The following is a 17,897-nucleotide window of genomic DNA, read 5'->3' on the forward strand; positions in this document are numbered from 1 at the left end:
ACCTGACAGGAGCCCATACATTCTCCTGCCTCCAATAATATATACCTGACAGGAGCCCATACATTCTGCTGCCTCCAATAATATATACCTGATAGGAGCCCATACATTCTCCTGCCTCCAATAATGTATACCTGACAGGAGCCCATACATTCTGCTGCCTCCAATAATGTATACCTGACAGGAGCCCATACATTCTCCTGCCTCCAATAATATATACCTGACAGGAGCCCATACATTCTCCTGCCTCCAATAATATATACCTGACAGGAGCCCATACATTCTCCTGCCTCTAATAATATATACCTGACAGGAGCCCATACATTCTCCTACCTCCAATAATATATACCTGAGAGGAGCCCATACATTCTGCTGCCTCCAATAATATATACCTGACAGGAGCCAATACATTCTCCTGCCTCCAATAATATATACCTGACAGGAGCCCATAGATTCTCCTGCCTCCAATAATATATACCTGACAGGAGCCCATAGATTCTCCTGCCTCCAATAATATATACCTGACAGGAGCCCATACATTCTGCAGGCTCCAATAATATATACCTGACAGGAGCCCATAGATTGTGCTGCCTCCAATAATATATACCTGACAGGAGCCCATACATTCTGATGCCTCCAATAATATATACCTGACAGGAGCCCATACATTCTGCTGCCTCCAATAATATATACCTGATAGGAACCCATATATTCTCCTGCCTCCAATAATATATACAGGACAGGAGCCCATAGATTCTGCTGCCTCCAATAATATATACCTGACAGGAGCCCATACATTCTGCTACCTCCAATAATATATACCTGACAGGAGCCCATAGATTCTGCTGCCTCCAATAATATATACCTGATAGGAGCCCATACATTCTCCGGCCTCCAATAATATATACCTGACAGGAGCCCATACATTCTGCTGCCTCCAATAATATATACCTGACAGGAGCCCATACATTCTGCTGTCTCCAATAATATGTACCTGACAGGAGCCCATACATTCTCCTGCCTCCAATAATATATACCTGACAGGAGCCCATACATTCTCCTGCCTCTAATAATATATACCTGACAGGAGCCCATACATTCTGCTGCCTCCAATAATATATACCTGACAGGAGCCCATACATTCTGCTGCCTCCAATAATATATACCTGACAGGAGCCCATACATTCTGCTGTCTCCAATAATATATACCTGACAGGAGCCCATACATTCTCCTGCCTCCAATAATATATACCTGACAGGAGCCCATACATTCTCCTGCCTCTAATAATATATACCTGACAGGAGCCCATACATTCTCCTGCCTCTAATAATATATACCTGACAGGAGCCCATACATTCTCCTGCCCCCAATAATATATACCTGACAGGAGCCCATACATTCTCCTGCCCCCAATAATATATACCTGACAAGAGCCCATAGATTCTGCTGTCTCCAATAATATATACCTGAAAGGAGCCCATACATTCTGCAGCCTCCAATAATATATACCTGACAGGAGCCCATACATTCTCCTGTCTCCAATAATATATACCTGACAGGAGCCCATAGATTCTGCAGCCTCCAATAATATATACCTGACAGGAGCCCATACATTCTGCAGCCTCCAATAATATATACCTGACAGGAGCCCATACATTCTGCAGCCTCCAATAATATATACCTGACAGGAGCCCATACATTCTCCTGCCTCCAATAATATATACCTGACAGGAGCCCATACATTCTAGCGTCTTCACTAGTGAGCCAGGTAGAATGTATGGGCTGCAGTCAGGACCGGGAAGGAGCCCATACATTCTAGGCTCAACCCTGAATATATAGCTGCTCTGTGCTTCCAGGACCTGTGTTGATGTCACAGTCATGTGATCAGTCACATGGGGGAGGAGTAGGATGGGACTTGTAGGAAGTGAAGGGTTTTCTGTGTAGGAAGCGGCCACAGGTAAGAGCTGAAGCTGAGGAGAAGTCTACACTGGGGACCGGTAATGAGGGAGCAGGGACTGTGTGATAGAGGGGACAGGACTCAGTCCTGGGGGAAGCACCGGGACTCTACACTGGAGACCGGTAATGAGGGAGCAGGGACTGTGTGATAGAGGAGACAGGACTCAGTCCTGGAGGAAGCACCGGGACTCTGCACTGGTGACCGGTAATGAGGGAGCAGGGACTGTGTGATAGAGGGGACAGGACTCAGTCCTAGGGGAAGCACCGGGACTCTGCACTGGGGACCGGTAATGAGGGAGCAGGGACTGTGTGATAGAGGGGACAGGACTCAGTCCTAGGGGAAGCACCGGGACTCTGCACTGGGGACCGGTAATGAGGGAGCGGGGACTGTGTGATAGAGGGGACAGGACGCAGTCCTGGGGGAAGCACCGGGACTCTGCACTGGGGACCGGTAATGAGGGAGCAGGGACTGTGTGATAGAGGGGACAGGACTCAGTCCTGGGGGAAGCACCGGGACTCTACACTGGGGACCGGTAATGAGGGAGCAGGGACTGTGTGATAGAGGGGACAGGACTCAGTCCAGGGGGAAGCACCGGGACTCTGCACTGGGGACCGGTAATGAGGGAGCAGGGACTGTGTGATAGAGGGGACAGGACTCAGTCCTGGAGGAAGCACCGGGACTCTACACTGGGGACCGGTAATGAGGGAGCAGGGACTGTGTGATAGAGGGGACAGGACTCAGTCCTGGAGGAAGCACCGGGACTCTACACTGGGGACCGGTAATGAGGGAGCAGGGACTGTGTGATAGAGGGGACAGGACTCAGTCCTGGAGGAAGCACCGGGACTCTACACTGGGGACCGGTAATGAGGGAGCAGGGACTGTGTGATAGAGGGGACAGGACTCAGTCCTGGGGGAAGCACCGGGACTCTACACTGGAGACCGGTAATGAGGGAGCGGGGACTGTGTGATAGAGGGGACAGGACTCAGTCCTGGGGGAAGCACCGGGACTCTGCACTGGGGACCGGTAATGAGGGAGCGGGGACTGTGTGATAGAGGGGACAGGACTCAGTCCTGGGGGAAGCACCGGGACTCTGCACTGGGGACCGGTAATGAGGGAGCAGGGACTGTGTGATAGAGGGGACAGGACTCAGTCCTGGGGGAAGCACCGGGACTCTACACTGGGGACCGGTAATGAGGGAGCAGGGACTGTGTGATAGAGGGGACAGGACTCAGTCCTGGGGGAAGCACCGGGACTCTACACTGGGGGCCGGTAATGAGGGAGCGGGGACTGTGTGATAGAGGGGACAGGACTCAGTCCTGGGGGAAGCACCGGGACTCTACACTGGGGACCGGTAATGAGGGAGCGGGGACTGTGTGATAAAGGGGACAGGACTCAGTCCTGGGGGAAGCACCGGGACTCTACACTGGGGACCGGTAATGAGGGAGCAGGGACTGTGTGATAGAGGGGACAGGACTCAGTCCTGGGGGAAGCACCGGGACTCTACACTGGGGTCGGTAATGAGGGAGCAGGGACTGTGTGATAGAGGGGACAGGACTCAGTCCTTGGGGAAGCACCGGGACTCTGCACTGGGGACCTGTAATGAGGGAGCAGGGACTGTGTGATGGAGGGGACAGGACTCAGTCCTGGGGGAAGCACCGGGACTCTGCACTGGGGACCGGTAATGAGGGAGCAGGGACTGTGTGATAGAGGGGACAGGACTCAGTCCTGGGGGAAGCACCGGGACTCTGCACTGGAGACCGGTAATGAGAGAGCAGGGACTGTGTGATAGAGGGGACAGGACTCAGTCCTGGGGGAAGCACCGGGACTCTACACTGGGGACCGGTAATGAGAGAGCAGGGACTGTGTGATAGAGGGGACAGGACTCAGTCCTGGGGGAAGCACCGGGACTCTACACTGGGGGCCGGTAATGAGGGAGCAGGGACTGTGTGATAGAGGGGACAGGACTCAGTCCTGGGGGAAGCACCGGGACTCTACACTGGGGACCGGTAATGAGGGAGCAGGGACTGTGTGATAGAGGGGACAGGACTAAGTCCTGGGGGAAGCACCGGGACTCTGCACTGGGGACCGGTAATGAGGGAGCAGGGACTGTGTGATAGAGGGGACAGGACTCAGTCCTGGGGGAAGCACCGGGACTCTGCACTGGGGACCGGTAATGAGGGAGCGGGGACTGTGTGATAGAGGGGACAGGACTCAGTCCTGGGGGAAGCACCGGGACTCTACACTGGGGACCGGTAATGAGGGAGCGGGGACTGTGTGATAGAGGGGACAGGACTCAGTCCTGGGGGAAGCACCGGGACTCTACACTGGGACCGGTAATGAGGGAGCGGGGACTGTGTGATAGAGGGGACAGGACTCAGTCCTGGGGAAAGCACCGGGACTCTACACTGGGGACCGGTAATGAGGGAGCGGGGACTGTGTGATAGAGGGGACAGGACTCAGTCCTGGGGGAAGCACCGGGACTCTACACTGGGGACCTGTAATGAGGGAGCGGGGACTGTGTGATAGAGGGGACAGGACTGAGTCCTGGGGGAAGCACCGGGACTCTGCACTGGGGACCGGTAATGAGGGAGCAGGGACTGTGTGATAGAGGGGACAGGACTCAGTCCTGGGGGAAGCACCGGGACTCTGCACTGGGGACCGGTAATGAGGGAGCAGGGACTGTGTGATAGAGGGGACAGGCTCAGTCCTGGGGGAAGCACCGGGACTCTGCACTGGGGACCGGTAATGAGGCAGCAGGGACTGTGTGATAGAGGGAACAGGACTCAGTCCTGGGGGAAGCACCGGGACTCTGCACTGGGGACTGGTAATGAGGGAGCAGGGACTGTGTGATAGAGGGGACAGGACTCAGTCCTGGGGGAAGTACCGGGACTCTTCACTGGTGACCAGTAAGAAGGGAATCTCGATTCTCCCTTGGCTGTTAACCTGGTAAACGCCACTGTCAATCTCTGACAGTAGTATTTAACATTGCCGTTCCAGAAGCCCGTCATAAGACTTGCCCCTCAGCACCCCTGTCACATGATCGCGGGGCTCCGATGGGTTAGCATGACAAGCTGGGGTCTGCAGGAGACCCATGTGCTTGTCATTACTGATCTGCTATGAGTGCCGCCCCGTGGCAAATTTTCTCAACAGTAATATATCATATGTAATTTAAAATGGGAAAGGCTCGTCGTAAGGGACGGGAAGTGGATGTGATGATGAGTGCAGAGGACATGTGTAAGGTGAAACTGTGCCTGCTGCAGGAACACAATAAACATCCACATCATGTCGACCTAGCTTCCTGTCCCACTTAGTAGGGGGGCGCGGAACACCACTATTGTAGCCAGACCAGTGTGAAAATGTTGTTGGTTGGATAGCAGATAATGCTTCCTGTCAGTTTGCCAGCACCACCCTGTCTTCCACACAGTCCAGTCTCAGTAGCCATGAGTCTGGACCACATAATCCTCACCCTGATCCTCTTTCCTCCCACCATGCTGAGTGCCTGGAGACAAGTGATTCTACATTTGAACACTCTGAAGAGCTGTTCACATTTCCATATATAGATTCTGGCCTCTCTCCCTGGCCTTTTCAAGCGGGACATGAGGAGATTGCTAGTAGCGATGCCGAAATATTTGAGCAGCCACTGTCAGAAGAAGGTGACGGTGGGAAACTGCAATTACTGTCGCAAGAGGTGGGTGATGATGAGACACAATTGCCAACAAGTGATGTTGTTAAGTCAGCAAGTAGGTAGGAGGACCAGGTTTTAGAAGTGGAAAACGAGGTGGTGGATGATAAAGTCACTGACCCAACCTGGGAAGGTGACATGCAGTGCAAAGGGGGAGGGATTTGCGGCACCACAACAGGCAGGAAGAGGAGGCAGTGGGGTGGCCAGAGGCAGAAGGAAGTTGCCAGGCCAAGGGTTAGGTGTTCCCGAATCTGAAGGTTTTTTAAAGATAGTCCAGTTAACTCAAAAAAGGCCACTTGCAACATCTGCCATGCGAGCATCAGCAGGGGCAGCACAACTACCAGCCTGACCACCACAAGCATGCTCAGGTACATGACAGCAAAGCACCGGACTAGTTGGGCCGAATGCCAGGGTCCAGGAACAGTGTCTGCGGGTGACACCACTGCCTATTCCCCTGATCTACGAGCATGCCAATCCTCGTCCATGACGCAGGAGAAGATGCCTCCCACCCTACATCCGTCGTTGCATACTTGCAACCACGTCCTTGTCCCAGCACAGCATTTAGTTGTCCTTACCCCAGTCCTTGGAACGCAAGAGTAACCCACCCACAAGCCGCAATACTAAACTGCCACATTTCCAGACTGCTTGCCCTGGAAATGTTGCCGTTTAGGCTTGTGGAGACGGAAGTTTTTCTCCACCTCATTGTGTCAGCTGTCCCTTGGTACTCTGCCCCCAGCCGCCATTATTTTTCCAGGTGTCTCATCCCCTTGTTACACATGCACGTGTCCAATAATATCAGCTGTTCCCTGACCAATTCTGTTACTGTGAAGGTCCACTTAACTACTTGAACAAGTGCTTGTGTCAAGGGACGCTACATTTCACTGACTGTGAACATTGTGGAAGCCGGGACCCAGTCAGACACTGGGCTACAGACACCGAGGATTGTGGGCTCTGTTTCCATCAGAGTTCCTGCACTTTCGCATCACTCTCCATCTCTGAAACGTCAACATCAGTCACACGCTGGAAGCACTGCCTTGGCCAAGCGGCTACAGGCTCTGTTGAAGTTAATCTGCTTAGGTGACAAACTGCATACCGCTGCAGAGTTATTGACAGGTCTAACAGACGAGACTGACCTGTAGCTCTCGCCCCTTAACCTATAACCAGGCATGGTCGTGTGTGGCGACTCTGAAGCTTGGCAACCTCACACATGTACATGCCTGGCCCACGTCAACTTAGTGGTTCAACGGTTTCTCAAAACCTACCCAGATCTGCCTGAACTACTTGTGCAACGTGCATGCCCATTTCCACAAGTCAGCTACAGCTGCCGCCGCCCTGTCAGTGCTGCAGCAGCGTTTGGAACTTCCAGCTCATCGACTGGTGTGCGATTTGACAACGCTTTGGAAATCAACATATGTTGGCAAGACTTTGTGAGCAGCTTAGGGCAGTAGTTGAATACTAGCTACAACATGCCCGTCGGTGTTCCCGTCAGCTTCGGCACATGAGAGTTGATGAGTGGGCATGGATGTCTGACATCTGTGGGGTTCTCCAAAACTTTGAGGACTCTACCAAGATGATGAGCAGCGATGACGCCATAATCAGCTAAACCATCCTGCTTCTTTATCTATTGAAATGCTTGCTGCTCAAAACTAAAGAGGAGGCTTTGCTGGCAGAGCAAGTTATGATGGAGCAAGAAACTTAACAGGGTGATGCTGCCCAGTCTTATCTAAACTTCTCAACGCGGATTGGGTCATAATGAGGGAAGTTTTGATTGTTGGCAATCTGTCACACATGGCTGAGTTTATGTTCCGCTGCCTTTCCCGTGGACCTCATGTACATTAATTACTGGTTGGTCACCCTTCTAGACCCACACTACAAAGAGAACTTTCCATCTCTCCTTCCCGTGGTGGAGAGGTTTAATAAAATGTTGAAGTACCAGAAGGCCCTAGTTGAAGAATTATTTTAAAAATTTCCATCTGACACCGCTGGCGGCAGAGTTCACAGTTCCTTGGACAACCAGAGATACCTGCTGTCCCTCTAAAAAATAGTGGAGTCAGCCTGCTGGCCCTCTAAATTGTGAGGGCCGCCTGCTGACCCTCCAAGTTTTACACTGTACAATATTAATGCAAAAAATAAAGTTTACCTATCTCAGATGGATAAATTATATTGCAGTAGCAATATACAGCTATGCAAAACATAACTGGCTGCTGGACCTCCTAAAATGCTAAGTGAGGGCTGGCGGCTGGCCCTCTAAAATTAGAGTGCGGGCCGGTGGCTGGCCCTGAAAAAGAAAAACTTTGTCTTTCAGAGTCCCTCCTTCATAAGTTAAAAAGGATGTCTGGTCATGTCTCATACAACACATGGCCAGATAAGGTAGTAAAATGTTAAAATTACATTTCCAAGAGTGTTTTTTTCACGTAATGCGAACATGCAAAAACCCTACTTGTTATTGGAGGAGCATTTTTTTTTCCTCATTTTTTTTGCCTTATAAACAGGTCTTTATTCTGGAAAGAATGTTTCTTTCCATTTTTCCCAGTAAAATCCATATTATCATTGTTTTTGTATGTTTTATTGTCAGTCCGTAAAAGTGGCGTAATACTCTGACAACATTGTTCCCAGCAGCAACCTGGGATTTATAAATGCTTGCAAACCACCCGTCCCTTTGCCTGAAGAAATGCCATGCCAGGGAGCTCCTATGAGCTTGCTTTGGTGTTCTCCGTTCGTTGGCGCAATGGGCAATAGCAGATGACCTACTGGCTAGGAGCCATCCACTTTGCTTTTCCACCCTGCTCCCTCTTTTGTTGTGCAGCTGGAGCAGCGTGGCCACCTCTTCAATCTGTAAACACCTACCATAGTGTCATTTCTGCTCTTCTCTCCTTGTATTCTTACCCAAACAGTTTCAACAGAGCTACCATTCTCTAAAGCTTGGATCTCTGTGGCGATATACTCTTTCCTAAAATACAATGAAACACCTCCTCCCCTCTTGTTAAGCCTGTTTCTTATGAATAAGTTGTAGGTTTCAAAGCTTGTATTCCAATCATGTGTATCATCCCACCAAGTTTCAGTGATACCTATGACATCATATCTCTCTTTCTGTGTTAGCAGCTCCAATTCTCCTTGTTTGCTTCTCATGCTCTGCATTTGTAAAGACACATTTTAGTTTGTAGTGGGTTTCTCTTGCGCCTCTATTTTCATTTAGAATTTATTGGTTGGCGCCTGTGTTTCCTTATCATCAGAGATGTGCTGCGGTGGTCCGCTGATTGTGTGTACTAATTTTCCCACGTATTCATCCTCCAACTGATCAAGTGATTGGTCATCAGTGCACTCAATCTCTTCCACTTGCGGGGCTGGGCCAGGTGGATGGTCCATGGAACACAAGCCAGCTGAGTCATCAAAAAGCATGAGTGACTGCTGCATGACTTGGGGCTCAGCCTGCTTGGCAGATTTGCAAGGGGGTGAGGTAGAAGCCGGATGACCATGGTCCACAGGTGCCAACTCTGCGCATTCAGAAGGGGACCAGGTGGAGGATAATGCAAAGAACTGGAGGCACTCTCAGCCATCCAATCTAAAACCGCCTCAACATGTTCAGGTCTCACCATTCTTCTAGCGGTACTCGGACCTACTAAATTACGCAGAACGTCCTGATGCCTGCCAACTCCTATGTATGGGTTTAATATCCTCCACATGTGCCCTTATTTCAGTCTGTACTGATATCTCTGTTACTGTGCATATGTGACCGCAAGGTCAGTTAAATATTTAACAAAGATTTAGATAATTTTAGATTTTTCTCTTAGATTTGTTCTGTGTTTTTGGTGCTGCATTGGAGAGATTATAAGATAAATCTCTGTATATGACTATAATGTGATTGTGTGTTATACCGGGGGCAGGACGCAGCCGTGACTGGATGTAGTGATCATGTGAAGCCGGTAACAGCTCCGGAGATTTCTTACATGGGATCTTTATGATGTTACATCGTCATCTTCTCCCCATTCAGGTCCCTACAATATCGGATCCTCTCAGTGGAGATCTTCTATATAAGAGTATTTTCCTCATTGACCATCAAGGATGGATAGGGACAGGGACAAGATGGCGGAGAGGATATTACACCTCACCCTAGAGATCCTCTTCCGGCTTACTGGAGAGGTGAGAGATTCTGATGACGTCACATTACATCATTCTCATCTATGGGAATAACAGATGGACAGAACTGGAGAGGTGAGGACTCTGGAAATGTCTGTAGTGAGATTTATTAATGTGTCTCTCCATAACCAGGATTACACAGTAGTGAAGAAGACCTCTAGTAAGCGCTGTCAGACCCCTGTGTCTGAGGGATGGGGAAGACCCCTGAGCCCAATTACAGGGCCTCCACCTCACCCCCTGATACATGAGGACCTCAATGAGCAGAAGATCATAGAACTCACCTACAAGATGATTGAGCTGCTGACTGAAGAGGTGACACTGCTGGGAATGCTGGGACATTGTACAGTAACGCTATGAAGGGATTGGGGGATGACGGAATCATTGTATGTGTCAGGTTCCTATAAGGTGTCAGGATGTCACCGTCTATTTTTCCATGGAGGAGTGGGAGTATTTAGAAGAACACAAAGATCTGTACAAGGACGTCATGATGGAGGTTCCCCAGCCCCTCACATCACCAGGTAATAAACAGGACTAAATACACACGGCCTATAATTATCTGTATGTAAAGAATGAATTCAGTCCCTGTATGTGTTTCCTATAGTTCTATCCAGTAAGAGGACAACACCAGAGAGATGTCCCCGTCCTCTTCATCTACTGGACTGTAAACAAGAATTTCCCAATGTTCCTCAAGATCATCAGGTAGATGGAGAGAAGGTGTCATGACATCTTTCCCATGATGTGTAGACGGCTGTGAAGGTCTTGTGTTCCTTTTTTTTTTTTTCATCCACCAGTATAAGGGAAGAGTCAATCAGTCATATATCACTGACTTAATTGCATCACAATGCTCGTACTGGCCGGCGGCTCTCCCTACCCGAGCATGACAACATGTATTTCTACGCACACCTAATATCATGCCTCAAGTGCCAGCAATGAGTAATAGCACAACCTCACTCTACAGAGTCCCACATAGACTGTAGATGTAGTGCATATTTCCTATTATATATACAGTGAACCACCTAGAAACATCTCCCAAGACTCCACCAGCTTCAGGACTGACCTTCTGTAACTCTCCCCTGCCTAGCTGCAAGGCTGACACTCTGTGACTCTCCCCTGCCCTGCTGCGGGGCTGACCCTCTGTGACTCTCCCCTGCCCTGCTGCGGGGCTGACCCTCTGTGACTCTCCCCTGCCCTGCTGCGGGGCTGACCCTCTGTGACTCTCCCCTGCCCAGCTGCAGGGCTGACCCTCTGTGACTCTCCCCTGCCCAGCTGCAGGGCTGACCCTCTGTAACTCTCCCCTGCCCAGATGCAGGGCTGACCCTCTGTAACTCTCCCCTGCCCAGCTGCAGGGTTGACCCTCTGTAACGCTCTCCTGCCCAGCTTCAGGACTGACCTTCTGTAACTCTTCCCTGTCTAGCTGCAGGGCTGACCCTCTGTAACTCTCCACTGCCTACCTGCAGGGCTGACCCTCTGTAACTCTCCCCTGTCCAGCTGCAGGGCTGACCCTCTGTAACTCTCCCCTGTCCAGCTGCAGGGCTGACCCTCTGTAACTCTCCCCTGTCCAGCTGCAGGGCTGACCCTCTGTAACTCTCCCCTGTCTAGCTGCAGGGCTGACCCTCTGTAACTCTCCCCTGCCCCGCTGCAGGGCTGACCATCTGTAACTCTCCCCTGCCCAGCTGCAGGGCTGACCTTCTGTAACTAACCTGCCCAGCTGCAGGGCTGACCCTCTGTAACTCTCCCCTGTCCAGCTGCAGGGCTGACCCTCCTGTAACTCTCCCCTGCCCGGCTCCAGGGCTGACCCTCTGTAACTCTCCCCTGCCCGGCTGCAGGGCTGACCCTCTGTAACTCTCCCCTGTCTAGCTGCAGGGCTGACCCTCTGTAACTCTCCCCTGCCCCGCTGCAGGGCTGACCATCTGTAACTCTCCCCTGCCCAGCTGCAGGGCTGACCTTCTGTAACTAACCTGCCCAGCTGCAGGGCTGACCCTCTGTAACTCTCCCCTGTCCAGCTGCAGGGCTGACCCTCCTGTAACTCTCCCCTGCCCGGCTGCAGGGCTGACCCTCCTGTAACTCTCCCCTGCCCGGCTGCAGGGCTGACCCTCTGTAACTCTCCCCTGCCCCGCTGCAGGGCTGACCATCTGTAACTCTCCCCTGCCCAGCTGCAGGGCTGACCTTCTGTAACTAACCTGCCCAGCTGCAGGGCTGACCCTCTGTAACTCTCCCCTGTCCAGCTGCAGGGCTGACCCTCCTGTAACTCTCCCCTGCCCGGCTGCAGGGCTGACCCTCTGTAACTCTCCCCTGCCCGGCTGCAGGGCTGACCCTCCTGTAACTCTCCCCTGCCCGGCTGCAGGGCTGACCCTCCTGTAACTCTCCCCTGCCCAGCTGCAGGACTGACCCTCTGTAACTCTCCCCTGCCCGGCTGCAGGGCTGACCCTCTGTAACTCTCCCCTGTCTAGCTGCAGGGCTGACCCTCTGTAACTCTCCCCTGCCCCGCTGCAGGGCTGACCATCTGTAACTCTCCCCTGCCCAGCTGCAGGGCTGACCTTCTGTAACTAACCTGCCCAGCTGCAGGGCTGACCCTCTGTAACTCTCCCCTGTCCAGCTGCAGGGCTGACCCTCCTGTAACTCTCCCCTGCCCAGCTCCAGGGCTGACCCTCTGTAACTCTCCCCTGCCCGGCTGCAGGGCTGACCCTCTGTAACTCTCCCCTGTCTAGCTGCAGGGCTGACCCTCTGTAACTCTCCCCTGCCCCGCTGCAGGGCTGACCATCTGTAACTCTCCCCTGCCCAGCTGCAGGGCTGACCTTCTGTAACTAACCTGCCCAGCTGCAGGGCTGACCCTCTGTAACTCTCCCCTGTCCAGCTGCAGGGCTGACCCTCTGTAACTCTCCCCTGCCCGGCTGCAGGGCTGACCCTCCTGTAACTCTCCCCTGCCCGGCTGCAGGGCTGACCCTCCTGTAACTCTCCCCTGCCCGGCTGCAGGGCTGACCCTCCTGTAACTCTCCCCTGCCCGGCTGCAGGGCTGACCCTCCTGTAACTCTCCCCTGCCCGGCTGCAGGGCTGACCCTCCTGTAACTCTCCCCTGCCCGGCTGCAGGGCTGACCCTCCTGTAACTCTCCCCTGCCCGGCTGCAGGGCTGACCCTCCTGTAACTCTCCCCTGCCCGGCTGCAGGGCTGACCCTCCTGTAACTCTCCCCTGCCCGGCTGCAGGGCTGACCCTCCTGTAACTCTCCCCTGCCCGGCTGCAGGGCTGACCCTCCTGTAACTCTCCCCTGCCCGGCTGCAGGGCTGACCCTCCTGTAACTCTCCCCTGCCCGGCTGCAGGGCTGACCCTCCTGTAACTCTCCCCTGCCCGGCTGCAGGGCTGACCCTCCTGTAACTCTCCCCTGCCCGGCTGCAGGGCTGACCCTCCTGTAACTCTCCCCTGCCCGGCTGCAGGGCTGACCCTCCTGTAACTCTCCCCTGCCCGGCTGCAGGGCTGACCCTCCTGTAACTCTCCCCTGCCCGGCTGCAGGGCTGACCCTCCTGTAACTCTCCCCTGCCCGGCTGCAGGGCTGACCCTCCTGTAACTCTCCCCTGCCCGGCTGCAGGGCTGACCCTCCTGTAACTCTCCCCTGCCCGGCTGCAGGGCTGACCCTCCTGTAACTCTCCCCTGCCCGGCTGCAGGGCTGACCCTCCTGTAACTCTCCCCTGCCCGGCTGCAGGGCTGACCCTCCTGTAACTCTCCCCTGCCCGGCTGCAGGGCTGACCCTCCTGTAACTCTCCCCTGCCCGGCTGCAGGGCTGACCCTCCTGTAACTCTCCCCTGCCCGGCAGTAGGGCTGACCCTCCTGTAACTCTCCCCTGCCCGGCTGCAGGGCTGACCCTCCTGTAACTCTCCCCTGCCCGGCTGCAGGGCTGACCCTCCTGTAACTCTCCCCTGCCCGGCTGCAGGGCTGACCCTCCTGTAACTCTCCCCTGCCCGGCTGCAGGGCTGACCCTCCTGTAACTCTCCCCTGCCCGGCTGCAGGGCTGACCCTCTGTAACTCTCCCCTGCCCAGCTGCAGGGCTGACCCTCCTGTAACTCTCCCCTGCCCGGCTGCAGGGCTGACCCTCCTGTAACTCTCCCCTGCCCGGCTGCAGGGCTGACCCTCCTGTAACTCTCCCCTGCCCGGCAGTAGGGCTGACCCTCCTGTAACTCTCCCCTGCCCGGCTGCAGGGCTGACCCTCCTGTAACTCTCCCCTGCCCGGCTGCAGGGCTGACCCTCTGTAAGCTGCAGGGCTGACCCTCTGTAACTCTCCCCTGCCCGGCTGCAGGGCTGACCCTCCTGTAACTCTCCCCTGCCCGGCTGCAGGGCTGACCCTCCTGTAACTCTCCCCTGCCCAGCTGCAGGGCTGACCCTCTGTAAGCTGCAGGGCTGACCCTCTGTAACTCTCCCCTACCCGGCTGCAGGGCTGACCCTCCTGTAACTCTCCCCTGCCCGGCTGCAGGGCTGACCCTCCTGTAACTCTCCCCTGCCCGGCTGCAGGGCTGACCCTCCTGTAACTCTCCCCTGCCCAGCTGCAGGACTGACCCTCTGTAACTCTCCCCTGCCCGGCAGTAGGGCTGACCCTCTGTAAGCTGCAGGGCTGACCCTCTGTAACTCTCCCCTGCCCGGCTGCAGGGCTGACCCTCTGTAACTCTCCCCTACCCGGCTGCAGGGCTGACCCTCCTGTAACTCTCCCCTGCCCGGCTGCAGGGCTGACCCTCCTGTAACTCTCCCCTGCCCAGCTGCAGGGCTGACCCTCTGTAACTCTCCCCTGCCCAGCTGCAGGGCTGACCCTCTGTAACTCTCCCCTGCCCAGCTGCAGGGCTGACCCTCTGTAAGCTGCAGGGCTGACCCTCTGTAACTCTCCCCTGCCCGGCTGCAGGGCTGACCCTCCTGTAACTCTCCCCTGCCCGGCTGCAGGGCTGACCCTCCTGTAACTCTCCCCTGCCCGGCTGCAGGGCTGACCCTCCTGTAACTCTCCCCTGCCCAGCTGCAGGACTGACCCTCTGTAACTCTCCCCTGCCCGGCAGTAGGGCTGACCCTCTGTAAGCTGCAGGGCTGACCCTCTGTAACTCTCCCCTGCCCCGCTGCAGGGCTGACCCTCTGTAACTCTCCCCTACCCGGCTGCAGGGCTGACCCTCCTGTAACTCTCCCCTGCCCGGCTGCAGGGCTGACCCTCCTGTAACTCTCCCCTGCCCAGCTGCAGGGCTGACCCTCTGTAACTCTCCCCTACCCAGCTGCAGGGCTGACCCTCTGTAACTCTCCCCTACCCGGCTGCAGGGCTGACCCTCCTGTAACTCTCCCCTGCCCGGCTGCAGGGCTGACCCTCCTGTAACTCTCCCCTGCCCGGCTGCAGGGCTGACCCTCCTGTAACTCTCCCCTGCCCGGCTGCAGGGCTGACCCTCCTGTAACTCTCCCCTGCCCGGCTGCAGGGCTGACCCTCCTGTAACTCTCCCCTGCCCGGCTGCAGGGCTGACCCTCCTGTAACTCTCCCCTGCCCGGCTGCAGGGCTGACCCTCCTGTAACTCTCCCCTGCCCGGCTGCAGGGCTGACCCTCCTGTAACTCTCCCCTGCCCGGCTGCAGGGCTGACCCTCCTGTAACTCTCCCCTGCCCGGCTGCAGGGCTGACCCTCCTGTAACTCTCCCCTGCCCGGCTGCAGGGCTGACCCTCCTGTAACTCTCCCCTGCCCGGCTGCAGGGCTGACCCTCCTGTAACTCTCCCCTGCCCGGCTGCAGGGCTGACCCTCCTGTAACTCTCCCCTGCCCGGCTGCAGGGCTGACCCTCCTGTAACTCTCCCCTGCCCGGCTGCAGGGCTGACCCTCCTGTAACTCTCCCCTGCCCGGCTGCAGGGCTGACCCTCCTGTAACTCTCCCCTGCCCGGCAGTAGGGCTGACCCTCCTGTAACTCTCCCCTGCCCGGCTGCAGGGCTGACCCTCCTGTAACTCTCCCCTGCCCGGCTGCAGGGCTGACCCTCCTGTAACTCTCCCCTGCCCGGCTGCAGGGCTGACCCTCCTGTAACTCTCCCCTGCCCGGCTGCAGGGCTGACCCTCTGTAACTCTCCCCTGCCCAGCTGCAGGGCTGACCCTCCTGTAACTCTCCCCTGCCCGGCTGCAGGGCTGACCCTCCTGTAACTCTCCCCTGCCCGGCTGCAGGGCTGACCCTCCTGTAACTCTCCCCTGCCCGGCAGTAGGGCTGACCCTCCTGTAACTCTCCCCTGCCCGGCTGCAGGGCTGACCCTCCTGTAACTCTCCCCTGCCCGGCTGCAGGGCTGACCCTCCTGTAACTCTCCCCTGCCCGGCTGCAGGGCTGACCCTCTGTAAGCTGCAGGGCTGACCCTCTGTAACTCTCCCCTGCCCGGCTGCAGGGCTGACCCTCCTGTAACTCTCCCCTGCCCGGCTGCAGGGCTGACCCTCCTGTAACTCTCCCCTGCCCAGCTGCAGGGCTGACCCTCTGTAAGCTGCAGGGCTGACCCTCTGTAACTCTCCCCTACCCGGCTGCAGGGCTGACCCTCCTGTAACTCTCCCCTGCCCGGCTGCAGGGCTGACCCTCCTGTAACTCTCCCCTGCCCGGCTGCAGGGCTGACCCTCCTGTAACTCTCCCCTGCCCAGCTGCAGGACTGACCCTCTGTAACTCTCCCCTGCCCGGCAGTAGGGCTGACCCTCTGTAAGCTGCAGGGTTGACCCTCTGTAACTCTCCCCTGCCCGGCTGCAGGGCTGACCCTCTGTAACTCTCCCCTACCCGGCTGCAGGGCTGACCCTCCTGTAACTCTCCCCTGCCCGGCTGCAGGGCTGACCCTCCTGTAACTCTCCCCTGCCCAGCTGCAGGGCTGACCCTCTGTAACTCTCCCCTGCCCAGCTGCAGGGCTGACCCTCTGTAACTCTCCCCTGCCCAGCTGCAGGGCTGACCCTCTGTAAGCTGCAGGGCTGACCCTCTGTAACTCTCCCCTGCCCGGCTGCAGGGCTGACCCTCCTGTAACTCTCCCCTGCCCGGCTGCAGGGCTGACCCTCCTGTAACTCTCCCCTGCCCGGCTGCAGGGCTGACCCTCCTGTAACTCTCCCCTGCCCAGCTGCAGGACTGACCCTCTGTAACTCTCCCCTGCCCAGCTGCAGGGCTGACCCTCTGTAAGCTGCAGGGCTGACCCTCTGTAACTCTCCCCTACCCGGCTGCAGGGCTGACCCTCTGTAACTCTCCCCTGCCCGGCTGCAGGGCTGACCCTCCTGTAACTCTCCCCTGCCCGGCTGCAGGGCTGACCCTCCTGTAACTCTCCCCTGCCCGGCTGCAGGGCTGACCCTCCTGTAACTCTCCCCTGCCCGGCTGCAGGGCTGACCCTCCTGTAACTCTCCCCTGCCCGGCTGCAGGGCTGACCCTCCTGTAACTCTCCCCTGCCCGGCTGCAGGGCTGACCCTCCTGTAACTCTCCCCTGCCCAGCTGCAGGACTGACCCTCTGTAACTCTCCCCTGCCCGGCAGTAGGGCTGACCCTCTGTAACTCTCCCCTGCCCGGCAGTAGGGCTGACCCTCCTGTAACTCTCCCCTGCCCGGCTGCAGGGCTGACCCTCCTGTAACTCTCCCCTGCCCGGCTGCAGGGCTGACCCTCCTGTAACTCTCCCCTGCCCGGCTGCAGGACTGACCCTCCTGTAACTCTCCCCTGCCCGGCAGTAGGGCTGACCCTCTGTAACTCTCCCCTGCCCGGCTGCAGGGCTGACCCTCTGTAACTCTCCCCTGCCCAGCTGCAGGGCTGACCCTCTGTAACTCTCCCCTGCCCAGCTGCAGGGCTGACCCTCTGTAAGCTGCAGGGCTGACCCTCTGTAACTCTCCCCTACCCGGCTGCAGGGCTGACCCTCCTGTAACTCTCCCCTGCCCGGCTGCAGGGCTGACCCTCCTGTAACTCTCCCCTGCCCGGCTGCAGGGCTGACCCTCCTTTAACTCTCCCCTGCCCAGCTGCAGGACTGACCCTCTGTAACTCTCCCCTGCCCGGCAGTAGGGCTGACCCTCTGTAACTCTCCCCTGCCCGGCAGTAGGGCTGACCCTCTGTAACTCTCCCCTGCCCAGCTGCAGGGCTGACCCTCTGTAACTCTCCCCTGCCCGGCAGTAGGGCTGACCCTCTGTAACTCTCCCCTGTCCA

General features: G+C 56.3%; 1 protein-coding gene across 2 annotated transcripts in view; it reads left to right on the forward strand.

Moving 5' to 3' along the window:
* Nucleotides 1-9,646: 9,646 nt before the first annotated feature.
* Nucleotides 9,647-17,897, forward strand: part of LOC141270745 (uncharacterized) — a 34,273-nt gene continuing 26,022 nt past the window's right edge. For both annotated transcript variants that reach the window (XM_073680850.1, XM_073680852.1), the window contains exons 1-4: nt 9,647-9,778; nt 9,908-10,087; nt 10,170-10,293; nt 10,377-10,474. In XM_073680850.1, the coding sequence (XP_073536951.1) occupies nt 9,701-9,778; nt 9,908-10,087; nt 10,170-10,293; nt 10,377-10,474 (480 nt within the window). In that variant the 5' untranslated portion in view covers nt 9,647-9,700. The remainder of the gene's footprint in view (nt 9,779-9,907; nt 10,088-10,169; nt 10,294-10,376; nt 10,475-17,897) is intronic.

The sequence above is a fragment of the Phyllobates terribilis genome, unplaced genomic scaffold, assembly GCF_046119375.1.
Source record: "Phyllobates terribilis strain yellow unplaced genomic scaffold, ASM4611937v1 Scaffold_5__5_contigs__length_657084704, whole genome shotgun sequence".
In the NCBI taxonomy this organism is placed as follows: Eukaryota; Metazoa; Chordata; class Amphibia; order Anura; family Dendrobatidae; genus Phyllobates; species Phyllobates terribilis.